Here is a 14,886-nt window from a genome sequence, read left to right on the forward strand (position 1 = left end):
ATGGTAGTTATTTATCTTTTGCAGCCAATGTCTTAAACTGGCAATATATATTATTCTTGTGCTTAGCATGCTTCCCACCCCCCAGTCATTTATTCATTCAACAAATATTTACCTAGCACTTATGTGCCAGTAAATATTCTAAGCACTGAAGAAAAGAAGAAATCAACGACTTGTTACATTCTAGAAGGGTGACAGATATTTAACAAAATTAAGTACGCAGTATATTTGAGTACAGACCTAACCTAGATGAGGAGGCCCAGCCATATGCATGTCTGGAAGAACATTCCAGGAATAGGGATTAGCAAGGCACTGAGGCAGAAGCCAGATTAGTATCTTCAAGAGCAAAAAGGGCAGTGTGGACCACTGTAAAGGCTTTGGCTTTTCCTCTGACAGAAGAAAAATAATGGAGGGTTTCAGGTACAGCAATGACGTGATCTAACTGATCTGACTTGACTTTTTAAAGATCACTCAGGCAAGAACAAAAGCTTGGAGATCAACCAGGAGACTACTGGAGCAACATGGGGACAACTCCAAAGTTTTGGTCCAGATCGAAAGAGCAGAGTAAGATGGAGAAGAATGCCCAAAGAGTAGGCTTAAAGGAGGAAGATCAAGAAGTCAGTGAAGATGTTAATTTGGAGCTTCTGAATGAAAAACCACATGCAATTGGATAAACCAGTATAAAGTTCTAGGACGAGGTCTTCTGGCATAAAGAAACATATCTGGGAGTCGACTTATAGTCTGTAGTTAAAAGCAAGAGAGTAGATGACATTGGCAACGGAGTGAAAACAAAGAGAAAGAAAAAGAGGTTCAAGAACTGAGTCACGTAGGGCAAGCCTCCCTCCTCTACTGATTAAAAAAACCCCAATGCTAATTAACTTAATTTAATTCTAGTTATGTTTCTATCCCCTAAAATGAAAAATCCTAAATACAGAAAGCTTTGAGGTTGGGATTCATATACCATATACAACTTCGATTCCTATGGCAATTAGCAGCTGTGCCTTACATATAATAGGTGCTCAGAAAATAACTGTGAAATGAATACTTCTTTAAGTAACCTCTGGATCAAATCCAAGATAGTGATTAGCGTTAGAGATTTTGGTATATTTCCATGGTTTCAATGTGTTCTTTAACAAAACAGGATGATGAAGTAAAATGACAAGAACATTCATTATTACATTTTCAAATGTTTAACAGCTAGAATGCCCTAAAACAGCTCCATGATAATCCTTTTTCTGACCATCATCCTAAAATGAAAACATGAAGTGTCAATAGCTAATTTACTCCTTAATCACAATCTTTGCAATAAAAGTTTATTTGAATTTTTTAACTTTTGTTCTCTTGGTCTGTTTACACAGACTCGAGAATGTTCAGAATAGCTGATACACCATCAGCCCTCAGTATCCACCCGTTTCTACATCAGCAGTTCAACTACCTACCACCCACAGATCAAAAATACTTCCTCCCAAAATGCTATTTTGTTACAGATATGTACTATGCAGTTAGGCTTACAATGGCTGTATGTACTTAACATGTACAGACTTTTTCTTTTTGGGGTCATTATTCCCTAAACAATACCGTATAACAACTATTTACATAGCATTTACATTGTATTAGATATTATAAGTAATCTAGTGATAATTTAGAAGGATGTTTGCAAGTTATATGCAAAAACCATGCCATTTTATATAAGGAATTTTAGCATCCACAAATCCCACTGAGATACCGAGAGATGACTGTATGTTAAAAAAACAGTCATTTATCAGTACAAGATTATATGAAATGTCCAGATACATACTGTCAGTCGAGACCAGTTAATGCTTTTATTCTAACTGGGAAAAAAATGCAGACTAAGATGAACTGAACAAATTTTAAGTCCAGAAGGGGTCCCTCCCCTCATTTATTGGCAGCTTGTTTGAGTTTGTTCCTTAGGCACAAAAACTAAAATCTTTTTTTTTCTCTTAATTTTTGTTATCAAAATTTTCAAAAACAGAAAAGACAGAAAGAATGATATAGTAAATACCAACAGACCCACTGCCTAGATTTAACAATTACTATTATTCTGCCATATTTTCATCTTTTTTATGTTGAAATATCTTAAAGCAATTTCAGACATCAAGACATCATCCCTAAATATCCATAAAAAATATGAACTTTCTCCCCATAGTCACGATATTATCACACCTACCAAATTAACAATAAGTTGTCAATTTCATCTGATATGCAGTATTCGATTCCCCATAACTGTGCTTCCAATAGTTTTTTTTATCGAGAGCTTTTCAAAAACAGTATCCTTTCAAGGACCATGCACTGTGTTTGATTATGTCTCTTAAGTTCCTTTTAAATTAGAAGAGTTCCCTCTCTGAACTTGTTTCATATCACTGACTTGGTAAAGAGATATTAAACACAGGTTTAATATAAAGAATAATGACAATCTCCATTTAAAATATTTTCAGGGAACACATACATAAATGAAAATGTCACTGATCGGTATAATGCTCCTCACTTTGTGTGAATTCTAAAAATTATTTTAATATTAATATTTAAGGTCTACCATAAAGATTAAAGCTCAGACGAGTGGTACTGGTCTAAAGTTCTGTCCTTTAGCTCTGGAGTAACAGTACTATTTGGAACTTATCCTCTTCCCTACGAAAACTTCAGAACCTTTTAAACTAAAACAATTTGGTGTAGATTTGATATAAACAAATAAGTTTATATGATCTAAACACACAGCAACTTTAGCCACTTAGATATTAAGTTATACATACATACATGTTTTGTACATTCATTTAAACAAGAAAATGTTTACATATTTTTCCAATTATATTTAGATCTCACAAAGTGTGGAATGGTAGTCAGTTACCATACTTCAGATATTTGATAACATTTTCATTGTGAAATTTAAGAATTTCAACTATTTTTTGCCTTTTAGTATACCTTGTAATTTTTTCTTGATAGCTGCACATGATGTATTGGATAAATAGACCTTTGGTAATGTGGTAGTAAGGTGTTGAGGAGGGGAAGCATTCTACAGCTTCATGATTAGGTCTCAGTCTTTCAGTGGGCCTCTGCACTGTAAACTTACTATCCCAGTAACTTACTACCCCAGAGGTGTGACTGGAGCTGTGATTCTCTAAATATATTTGCCCATCTGTCTAATTTTTGGGACAGTAGTTTGCTCTGTGACCTCACTTCTCTGATGGACCTAAGCAGAGATTTTCACTTGTTGTTAGGTTAGAGTAGAGAGACTTGAAGCTCCTTCCAGTCTTAAAACCAGACTGGACTGGAAACGGAAAGCCCCATCAACTATTTTTCTGAAAACTTGACAAGCATTTATTCTAGGTAAAAACTTTTGTTTCCTGTTGTTTACAAGCATATTTAAACAACTAAGTTAAAACCAGGCAAAAGTATAATTGAATTTGGGACAAAAAATATAAAAGCCCTCAAAATAAGGCAATCACTTGATAGCCTTGTCTTATCTAGGGAAGTGAAATCATTGTTTCCACTAAAAAACAAATTCCAAACAACTGAGTTTCAGTAAATAAACAAGAGAGGGCCACCTGTTAAGATTTAGCAAGCATTCCACAGATGCTGTGCTTATAGTTGCCTCAAAAGGCCACACCAGAAACAGAGGCCAGCTGCCTCCAGTGTGAGTCTAGGCGCTGCTCAGCAAGGAGCACCTGACTGGCTGAGGACACAATGGGATGTGGCTTGGGTGAGGTCGCAAGTTGGGAGAGGCGGAGTTTCAGGGAATCCTCTATACAGAGTGACCTCTGTTATTCAGTTTGATGACCTCTCGGCTATGGTGGCACTCAGTCCACACACTGGGATGGAGGAGGGCTCAACAGAGGAACAATGGATACCACCGGCACTTCTGTACCAAGCGAGTCTCACCTTGGCCCTCACTCCAACAATGTCCTCCTATAAGTCCGTGGTGCCCCTTGCACGCAGCCAAACGGTCACTGGTGCTCAGAGCAAGCAGGTCCGTCACCGTGAAAATCTGCTAGCGGACACGGCCCCTTTAAGAGGCATCTGCCGCTGGCGCTGCTGCAGCCTCTGTCTCATTGAGCCTCTCTCGGGACCGGCAGCCCCGCGCGTGTCCTCACTCCATCCTACCTTCTGCTGTTACAGAGTGCTTTCTTGGATTTCTCCGTCGTTGTATGGCTTGTTCATCTAGATCCCAGGCGGTTTTTCCTTGCTGCTGCTCCTTGTCTATGTCACAACTTTGATTTGGTCGCCAGAGGGATGAACAGAGCCTCCATCATCTACCCAAAAGTTTTAATTTTGATAAAGTACATTTCCTCACTTTTATCTTCACGGATTGTGCTTTTGTGTTCTATCCAAGAAACCTCTGCTTAACCCAAGATCCCAGAGGATCTTCTGGAAATTTTACAGTTTTAGCACTTAAATTTAGTTTTATTACCCATTTCAAGTTAATTTTTTTGCATAGTATGAGATAAGGGTCAAGGTACATTCTTTTGTTGCTGCTATTAAGACTGTCCTTTCCCTAACGGATTACCCCTTAGTAAGTCTGTTAAAAATTAACTAACCTTACACGTGAATCTATTTCTTGACTACCATGTTCCACATCCCATTGTGTCCTCAGCCAGTCAGGTGCTCCTTGCTGAGCAGCGCCTAGACTCACACTGATCTACGTTTGTCCTTACACCAATACCGCATGTCTTGTTTAGTGGCTTTACAATAACTACTGAAGTCAGGATGTTAAGAACTCCAATATTCTTTTTCTTTTTCAAAACCATTTAGATTGGGAATGGGAGGGTCTTTTATATTTCTTTATAAATTTTAGAATCAGCTTGTGAATTTGTACAAAAAAGTCTTTTGGGATTTTGACTGGAATCATGTTGAATCTACAGATTAATTTGGAGTGAACTGACATAAAGATTGAATCTTCTAATCCATGAACATGGTAGATCTCTCCATATCTTTAGCTATTCTTTAATTTCAGCACTCTTTGATAGTTTCTGGCATACAAATCTTACATGTATTTTGTTATCTTTATCTCTAAATTTTCATATTTTTGTTATTGTAAATTGTAATTTTTATTTCAACTTCCAATTACTGGTCAGAATACAGAATTTGATTTTTCTATATTCACCTTGATTCCTACAACCTTGATAAACCCAATTATTGGTTCTAATAGTCTTTTTCTTGTAAATTTGTAAGTATTTTCTACAGAAATGATCATGTTGCAAAGAGTTTGTTAAATGACTATTGCACGTGTATATTTTTTTTAAAATTTCTGTGAGAATAGCTAATTTAAATTGTATTCACTTCATCACCTTAAGATGTCATAAGGTGGAGGTGGAGAAAAGGATCATAAGGCAAGCATCACAGGGAACTTCTACAAGCTGGAAAAGATGAGGAAATAATCTCTCCTAGTGACTCCAGAAGGAACACCTTTCATTTTAGCTCAGTAAGACTCGTTTTGGATTCTAACCTTCAGAATTATAAGATGATAAATTTGTGTTGTTTTAAACCACTAAGTTTGTGGTAATTTGTTATAGCAGCAATAAAAAATTAATATACAAGTGGTGATCATTTCAAAACATACTTCCGCTAAGTTTTTTGGCAACATGCACCATCACCACCCCACACCAAAAGTAATTTGTAAGAGTAGAAATGCATGAACATCTAGACTATACCATAATTTTCATGATTTTTTTATATTCAAAGATAAAACTATTCTACTTATGATTCCCCACAGAATTTTTTAAATCCCCTTCATTTTCTTTTTAAGTTTGGGTTCAATCTGACCATTGGTCCTTGAAATGCACTTTTTACAAAAGATCAGTGACAGACATCTGACTCCTAAAGGGATCACTTGGATCTCTTGTGAAATGGAGACCAAAAGTTGTTGGAGGATGGGAGGATGGAGGGATACAAAGGGGCACAGAGAATAGAGGATTACTAAAAAGCTTATCATTCTCTCCCCTTTGGGCCCTCAAAATCCTCACATTTACCACTTAAGATATATGTCAACATGAAATTAGCACATATTTCCAATAGCATCTTATCTAAGTTGTTTTAAATAAAATATTTTTTAAATCATTTTTATATGGTGCTATAGCTAAATGCGATTCAAAGTTAACATTATCTAACATCTTAGGTAGAAAATACTGACATTGGTAAATGTATGTGTGACTGAAAATTGAATAGACCCGTAAGTCTTTTCTTTAAAATGATGACTAAAAAGGGTCCTGGTTTTAGGACCTAACTAGAAGAGGTGGTGATTTCTTTGATTTTGCTCTACTCTAAGAAAGCTTAAAAATGAAAAAATTGCAAACAAAAGGACTCCTCAACTTGTAAGACTATTTCTGTAAGTTTATGATATGGCTTGAGATAATTAAAGATAATACCAGGTAAATTTGCTCAGCAAGACCTAAGGCATCAGTGAAAAACTTTAAAAAGTTTAGAGGTCTGATCACAATCCAAAGTTCAGTAAGACATAAAACTATAAACCTTCAATAATAGAATTTTTTTTTTTAATTAACAAGAGTAAATACTGACATAGAAGTGACCTGAAGCATGGGATTCAGAAAAGAATACAGACCACATCAGAGTTGAAATTACTCTTTACAGCTGAAATGAATACAGACCACATCAGAGTTGAAATCACTCTTTGCTTTTCTCTGTTTCAATGAAGATAGAGAAAACTGGTCACCAAGCAAGTCAGAGGCAAAGCTTGGACTCGATCCGGCTTTACTAAATCCAGGCTAGTGCTCTTCCAATTCTACCACACTGTTTCTATGGTTTAAAAAGCCAGGGTAGATGACCAGTACCTGAACAAAGGTTACAACTGCAGAAATCGAAAACGAAGAAGCTACAAGGAAGACAACAAACACTACTAAATGACTTGTCTATAGTTCAAGCAATTTGTAGAATAAAGTTCAGTGATCAGAAAAAAATGCTATTTTGTTTATATTAGTATTTTGAAGTTATGGTGGTTCCACTATTAAATGCAAAAAGATTAAGTTAAAACAAAGACACTGTCCACACTAGAACACATTTGGCAATAATTGCTCTGAGAAATAGATTAAGTCAGTTTGAAGGTGATAGTCTTTTACCAACAAAAATCTCTTCTACCACAAAATTTCAACTGCCAACACGTTCTATCTTTCATGCCAACAAACATGCAGTTAACAGCACTGACTCTGGAAATAGATATCCTGAGTTCCAATCCTGACTCAACAGTCCAGATTCCCATCTTCATTATCATCCCAATAAAGCTAGAATTTCCTCTAATGCTCATACCCACTCCTCTGGGCTGTACTCTTGCTAGGTCTAGAGCTATAAAAGATATGCTGAGACTCACAAGTACTATACAATATACCAGATAGAAAATATGTATTATCAATTATGTTGGGAGGTTCCCAAGACTTCTCTCAGGTTCAGTAATTTGCTAAGAGGACTCACAAGACTCAATATACAGTTGCACTCATGGCTATAATTTATTATAGCAGCAGGATACCAAGCATAATCAGCAAAGGGAAAAGGTGCATGGAGAAAAAAGGCACAAACATCCAGGTGTCCTCTTCAAACAGAGTTGCACTGGACCCACTCAATTCTCCCAGCAATGAGTTTTGACAAGTGTGACGTGTTGCTAAACCAAAGAAGTTCATTAGAAACTCAGTGCCTAAGGCTTTTATTGGAGGGTTGGTCACACAGCCACCCTTGCCTCGCACCTATGCAAATGCCAGACTCCCAGGAGGAAAACAGGTGTTCAGTGATAAACCACATTGTTTGTACAAAAAGTTTAGGCACAGTGACTCTTATTACTTAGGGTGGTGAAATGCTCCCCAAATTCAAGTCCTTGATGATAGCCAAGGGCCAGCCTTGCAAATTAGGCCTGTTTCCAACAGCCTAGTAGATCCAATAAACCAATGGACTAGTAGAGAGGTTCCCAATCTTTTTGACACCAGGGACCAGTGCTCCTAAGAGATTCTAAATGCCTGATGATCTGAGGTGGAGCTGAGGCAGTGATGCTAGCACTGGGGAGCAGCTGCAAATACAGATAAAGCTTCACTGGCTTGCCTGTCACCCACTTCCAGCTGTGTGGCCCAGTTCCTAACAGGCCACAGACCAGTACCAATCCGGGGCTCAGGAGCTGGGGACCCCTGGACTACATTCTTTAGAGCACAGCCCTTATCCACCTGTTCCCTGCTTCACCCCTAGCTCCTAGAAAAGTTTCTGAAATGTAATAGCCATTCAAAATTTTTCTTTTTCTAATGAAAAAATTCCCTGCTCTATCATTTTCCATCTGTATAACCTTGGGAAAGTTATCACTTAAGCTCTGTGTGCCTCAATTCCCTCATTTGTAAGATGGTGGATACTATTATTACCTACTTGTAAAGGTTGTTTGGGAATTAAATAAATTAACATATAAAGTGTTCATAACAGTACCTGGAAAGAAAACAACACTATATTACTTATATGTACATATGTAATATTATTTGTTTTTTTTAACTTCTAACCTTAAACTTCTACCTTATCCAAGTCACACTAAGCTCTCCTACCACTAAACTTAATGAACCTATAGTCTACACATAGATTAGAATTTAACAGATCATTGTTTCATGTCTACAGAGATCCCTAACTAGTTTGTGGACCACATCCAAAACTTTTTAGCACACACAACAGTATCTGACATGATACCTAATCTTTGTAAAAAATATTGATTTGCCAAAAAAATTTTGTCTGTTAAATCAACCCTTTACAATGGTGAGAATGTAAAACGGTCAGTCAACACTTGATAATTACAACTTAAACAAAATGGCCTTCAAGTTTCTTTGATCTTCTATTAAGAAAAGGAAGGAAAAATGAGTTGATTCTATCCAGTGAAAAAACTAGTAGCGGAAGTAGTAGCAATAGTGGGAAAGCACTTGAATTTATAAAGTATATAATTAGATTATCAAATATTTGACTTTGCTTTAAAGAGAGCATAGGTGCAAATTCTCACAGATCAAAATAAGGGTTATATATTTCTTGCATAGCAAGAATTAAGGAGATATGTTTCCTTAATTAATGAAATTAAGTAACGAAAGAATATTTTAATCTTTAAAAAAAAAAAAGGCGAAGAAGAAGAATTGGGAGGAAAAAAAAGGAGGGAACAACACTCAGCCCAAGTTTTAAACTGATGAATCACAGAGAAATCAGTGGTTCCTATCCCAGCTCTGACACCAGGACTCTGCACATAACCATTAGGGAAAACCTCAAGGTAGCAAAATCACAAAAACAAAAGACTGACTGGAATGAAGTTTAGCAATGCGAGGGAACTTTTAGATTGGCAGGTCTTTTTAGATGAATTATAATTACAGATCTTTGTCTACATGAATTTATCCTAAGAGCATCAACATCATCATAAATACCAGTTCCTCAAGGTGAACTTTATTTTTTTAGTATGAATTACTTAAAAATAAGTTTATATAAGAACTCTTAAATATCTAACATTTAATAAAAAATGTTCTCCATCCTCACTGCCTGTAGTGGACTCTGGGATTTGGTCTCAAGACCTCCATTTAATATTTCTACTATTTGAAGAGGTTAGAAAGCTAAAAGACTTCCTTAAAGGCAAGGTGTTGGACATAGGTTTGCCAATTTTTTGAACATGGAAGGCACAAGTGTGACAAAGAACATCTTCCTATAGTAAAGGGTAACTGACAAAAATGTCTAATAGACATTGAATGGTTGTAGTAACCACATTCCTGATTCTCCCATCAGCTCACCAGTTTCATGGGTGAGAAGTAGCTATAGCAGTGGAGGTAGTAGTAGCAACGGCAACAGTCCGTGGCCTTAAGACCAGAAGTCCAGTGGTAGCTCTGACGTTTGTTCCTTCCAATGATGTTATAAGCACCCTATTCTTCAAAATAGCTAAAGTGGTTCTGTTTCCTGCCCCATATCCTGACTTATGATACACTGATACTGAGTTCAAGACCTCTTACACTCTTGCATGGACAGCTTTTATAACTAGGTGACTTGCCTGCAATCTCTTACCATTCTAGTTCTTTCTCTGACCTGCCAACACCAAATATGATCATGCTTAAAGAAAACAAAAGAAGGCCACACTGAAACCTCTTATGTTCTTTTATACCTGTATTTTATAGACTATGTCTTTTAATTCCTTCTCCATCTGGTGAAATCCCACTCCACCTTCGGAACCTAGCTCAAACAAGACTCCTTCTGTGAGTCACATGCCCATATGTGCACTCTCTTCACATATCCTGCTGCCCTTGGCTCTGCCGCTCATTCACATTCGTTCATTCAAAATATATATGCTGAGTTACATTTACCTATCACATATCACGCATTATGTTGAGGGCTGGGGTACAAGTCAAAACAAGACAGATAAGCTCTCTCCTCTCTTAAAGCTATAATCCAACAGGGGGTATAGATTACCCAATAAACATCCAAAAAATGTTTCATTACAATTGTGGTAAGTGTAATAAAAGATTCAGGGTGCACTTACATGTATAAATGGAAGCCTACCCTAATCTGGGAGGATAAGAAGAATCATTTCCCTTGAAGAGACATTTAAACAGAAACTGAAAAATAGGTAAAACTAATCAGTTTACCAAAAAAAAGTTAGAGAGCTTCCTAGGCAGAAGGAGCAACATGTGCATAGGCCTTAAGTCAGCATTCTAGGAGCTCTGAAGACAACCGATGGACAAAAAGTCAGAATGCAAGGAGACCAGCAGCCCAAAATAAGTGGAAGCACTTCTTACAACCACTATTATAAATAACACTCAGTACACAGTTTTAGAATTATTCATTTGCAAAAATGCAGCCCCCACTAAACAAATTCTTTTAGGTCTTACCAATTCTTTTAGATCCATAATCCAATACAGTGCGTAACAGCATCCCTTTAAGATCCTGAGAATGAAGAAATGAGTGTTGGATCTGGGCAAGGAGTTTAACCTCTCAATTCCAGACCCATGGAACAAAATGATCTCTAGGAGTCAAAAACCTTGATTTTGACTATTCCGAAACGTTTGGGCAAGAGACACATTTTCATGCCAATTTATACAAGTTCCATATCAAAGCTACTACTACTGCAGATGAAACTTTAATTACTCAAAACTAAACTTTATGTTGGCAAGAGGCTCTATATTCTCACTGCTCCATAAAGTACCACCAACTAATAACCAGAGTCACGAATGAGGCTAGGAAGAGAAAATGCAGCTCCATCTGCCTGTTCTTGTTCTCCAATTGCTTACCAGATTTGATAAGAGCGGGATCAAAAACAGGAAACTGGCACCTATGCCATCCTCTTCTCCTTCCTTACTTCCTAAATAATGTCAATTCAGGAAACACGCACTGGTGACTCAGTAATAAAAAGTCAAGATTTGACTGACATCCTCTGTGAACTATTATAAGTCAACAGAATAGGGTATTCTTTAGCTCTAGACTTTAGTTTCTAGAACATATTCTCAAGGAGCAATGGGGGAAGAAGCACTCTTTGAAAGAAAGAAAATTGAGTTAATTAAGAATAGCTCCAAAATACATGAAAAGCTTGATAAAGTTTAATAGTAACAAAAACATCAATATACATACCTAGTATGGAACCTATTTATAATAATGGAGTTGTAGAATAAGACCCTTTGCATGTCTTTTAAAAGTATATTTAATCTGAATTTGACTACCTACATTTACTGTATCATCTGACAAATATAAGAGATCAAAAATCAAGCCAAAAATTCTACTAAGAGAGCGGGGTTCGACTAAAGGCTCAAAAACTTTAAAAAATATACTTAATTATATCAGCCATCCCATCATGTCAAATTTTTTGATAATTGTAACCATGAAATCAAGTCTAATTAAACCAATAAATGTCCTTAACTGATTTTTTTTTTCCTGGAGAGATCAAAATAAAACAGTGAAATAATTTAGATTAACTTTATTCTAGATTTAGTAGCAACAAGAAAAAAATAATGATCTAAGTAATGACTGTGCCCTTGAACTCTTGATGCTATTTTCTTCTCTCACACTTTTTCCACTTCTCAAAAACAAACAAATCTACAAACAAAAGACCAAATAAAACCAAAGTAAAAAAGACATTCATTCAATTTGTATCTGTTGACCTCAGTGACAATAAAAATAGAGAGAAAAACTAATGTTCCCAATTCCTCAGCACAGAAGTAATAAAACTTTTGTCCTAACTTGAGAAGTACATGATTCTCCTCCCCCACTTCAAAAAAAAGTGAATGAAATATTAACGTGGTAAACAATGGCTTTTTAAAAACCTGTAAATTATTTTAGGAAGCATTAGTGAAAATCTGATTCTATAAAGTACTACTGGGGAGAAAGAAATTTGAATAAAAATTATTTTTAAATTATTTCTATATCTAAACTACTAAAACTGTTATTATTCAATTTTTAATGATTTCATGTTTACTAGCATCTCTACCTAACTATATTACTTATTACTCAAATGCATATAACCTCAGTTCGTTTCTTTTTCTGGCTTTTTTAAGGCCCATTTTTCAGTATTTTACTAGTGCAGTGATGAGTGACAACCTGTGCCTCAATACAGAACAGTATTCCCCCAAAAATCCACATACATAATCAATATCAGGTAACAAACAATACTACAGTAATCAGGCATTTTTAACTCATTGCATGAAAGGTTACACAAAATAAATATAAGGTTGGCTCAGTCAAGTTACTATTATATTTAAAAATGCTCATAAAATGCTCTAGTTACAGTAATCCAGTACTTGTTATGGTAGTGAAGTAACTGGCTGCTGTGTGGCTTTGTCAAATCAAATATCCATATACTGAAACATGACTCGTTTATACAGTATTGTGGAAGAACAGTAAAGCTTCGGGAAAAGTCTAGGTCAAATAACGCAGAAATCTTAAATGACATTCCCAAAGACTGACTGACTCCTGTTTTGGAGCACTATCTATTTCTCACCGAATAAACAAATACGTCAATTTACAAATAAGCAAGGTATTCTCCGAACCACATGAGGTTTGTTTTTTAAAATCTGAAACATTTTCCCCAAGAGATTACTTATAAAACATTAAATATAAATCAGCTCTCTAAACCCCAAATAAGCTAAAAATAGTGTATCTATTTCAAAGGCTGAGGCATAAGCCTTTCATCTGAACAAACTAAAATTAGGGTTTTTTTCATCTCTAGATCTTTAAAATGTATCTTCAATGTTTATGGGGCAAACAAATCACTGTTCACATATTCTCCCAAATTAGCTGGTCAGAGAGAATCTAATTATTAAAATCTTCAGGAACATAAGCCCACCGTCCAGGAGACTCGTATAATGAAATTCCTCTTAATTCTGGCTAATATCCAGACTAAAAAGCAATAATACTGCTACTAATAATAAAGACCTCTCCCCAACTGGTTTCTTTAGTAAAACTTCAACGCACCAAAAACACTCCTTCTCAGGAAGCAGAAGCAAAACCCCCTGTACAAAAGCTTTCAGGTGGGAGGGCAGGTAGGACTCCACCTGGGATACTGAGCATCCGAGCCCCGAGAGGGAGGACGGGATTATGCCGAAGGGTCGAGGCAGATGCGGAGACCTAAGGGCGGCCCCACCCACCGAAGTATCTGCCAGCTGAGGCGGGAGGGCAACCTTTTAACCCCAAGCACCGCCCGGAGGGGCGCCCGGTCCCCGCTCCCCGGCCCACCCCAACCCCGTGGAGGGTCCGAGAATCCCGACGCGGCCACCAGCTCAGCCCGGGACCGGGTAGTAAAGCAGGCTGGGACTATGACCGCGCCCGCGGGCCTGACCCCGCCGCCGCCTCTGGCGGAGATGAGGGGAGACTCGAGTCCCGCGCCCGCCCGCCCGCCCGTCAGGGCCAGAGCCGCTGGGCGCAGCCGAGGCATCCGCTCGGGCCGCGGGCGCCGCGGCTACGGGAAGGTCACCGGCCGCAGGAGGCCCCGTCCAGAGGCGGCGACGTCCGCGCTACCTTTGGCCTCGCAGTCGGCGCAATACTTGTTGTCCTCCTCCCTCAGCAGTTTGGACAGGATGAGCTGGTGCTGCTCGTTCAGCTTCTGAGCCTTCTCCCGGCAGGAGCGCGTCGCCATCTCGGCAGCGGGGCGGGGAGCCCGGGACAGCTACGGCAGCGGCGGACGCGGGCAGGAGCCGGACTGGAAAAACGCACCTGGCGCCGTCGGGACCGCAGGCGGACTCAGCCCAGGAAGCCGCGGTGGCGGCGGCGGCAGCTGGAACAGGAGGAGGAGCGGCGGCGGCGGTGGCAGCGCCGACTCGTCCCGCCTCCTCGCCGGGCTGGCCCCGCACGCAGCGCCCTAGCCTGCGAGGGAGGGGGGGAGGGGGAGAGGGGCGGGGCCGCGGCTTCCGGGCGGCGCGGCAGGAAGGAACCCAGACGCCGAGCACGCTGCGCATGCGCCGAACTTCCCCGGAAGTCGGTCAACCCGGTATTAACGCGCAAAGCCCTTAGCCCAAGGTGATTCCAGAAAGGTGTGTCTCACTACACGTTGTGGTCTTCCCCGCTTTTGAGATGAGTCTGTCAATGAGGAGGGTCTCAGGTTAAACTTGGTAAGGGAAAACCTTTTACAAGGAGGTGACTTTCACTTGTTTTCTTGGCTTTTTTCTTTCTGGCACAACATTGGAAATACAGAAATAAAAGTGACTGGGTGGGTTTGTTTATTCATTCGACGTTTATTCACCTGCAGTTTTGAAACTGGCACCATCCTAGAAGCTAGACACACATTAAATAAAATAGACGAAAATATCTCACATTTTAGGGGAGAGAAACAGTCTTGTAGTGACGTGCATTGAGGGCCAACATTTATTAATCTTGTGCCATGAACTATTAACTCTTTTAACCTTTATCACAACACTGTGATACTGTTATCATTATACATAGGAAAGTGAGACATGGAGTTTT

At 38.5% G+C, this 14,886-nt stretch overlaps 1 protein-coding gene across 3 annotated transcripts in view; it reads right to left on the minus strand.

Annotated features, from left to right (window-relative positions):
• The window catches only part of SMAP1 (small ArfGAP 1), a 123,146-nt gene extending 108,933 nt beyond the window's left edge, over positions 1-14,213 (minus strand). For 2 of the 3 annotated variants that reach the window (XM_039853236.1, XM_039853235.1), the window contains exon 1: positions 13,945-14,212. In XM_039853236.1, the coding sequence (XP_039709170.1) occupies positions 13,945-14,062 (118 nt within the window). In that variant the 5' untranslated portion in view covers positions 14,063-14,212. Of the gene's footprint in view, positions 1-13,944 lie in introns of all 3 variants that reach the window. The other variant, XM_039853234.1, reaches the window with a different exon arrangement.
• Between the last annotated feature and the right edge of the window lie 673 nt (positions 14,214-14,886).

Source organism: Pteropus medius, unplaced genomic scaffold (assembly GCF_902729225.1).
Source record: "Pteropus medius unplaced genomic scaffold, Ma_sr-lr_union100, whole genome shotgun sequence".
Classification (NCBI taxonomy): Eukaryota; Metazoa; Chordata; class Mammalia; order Chiroptera; family Pteropodidae; genus Pteropus; species Pteropus medius.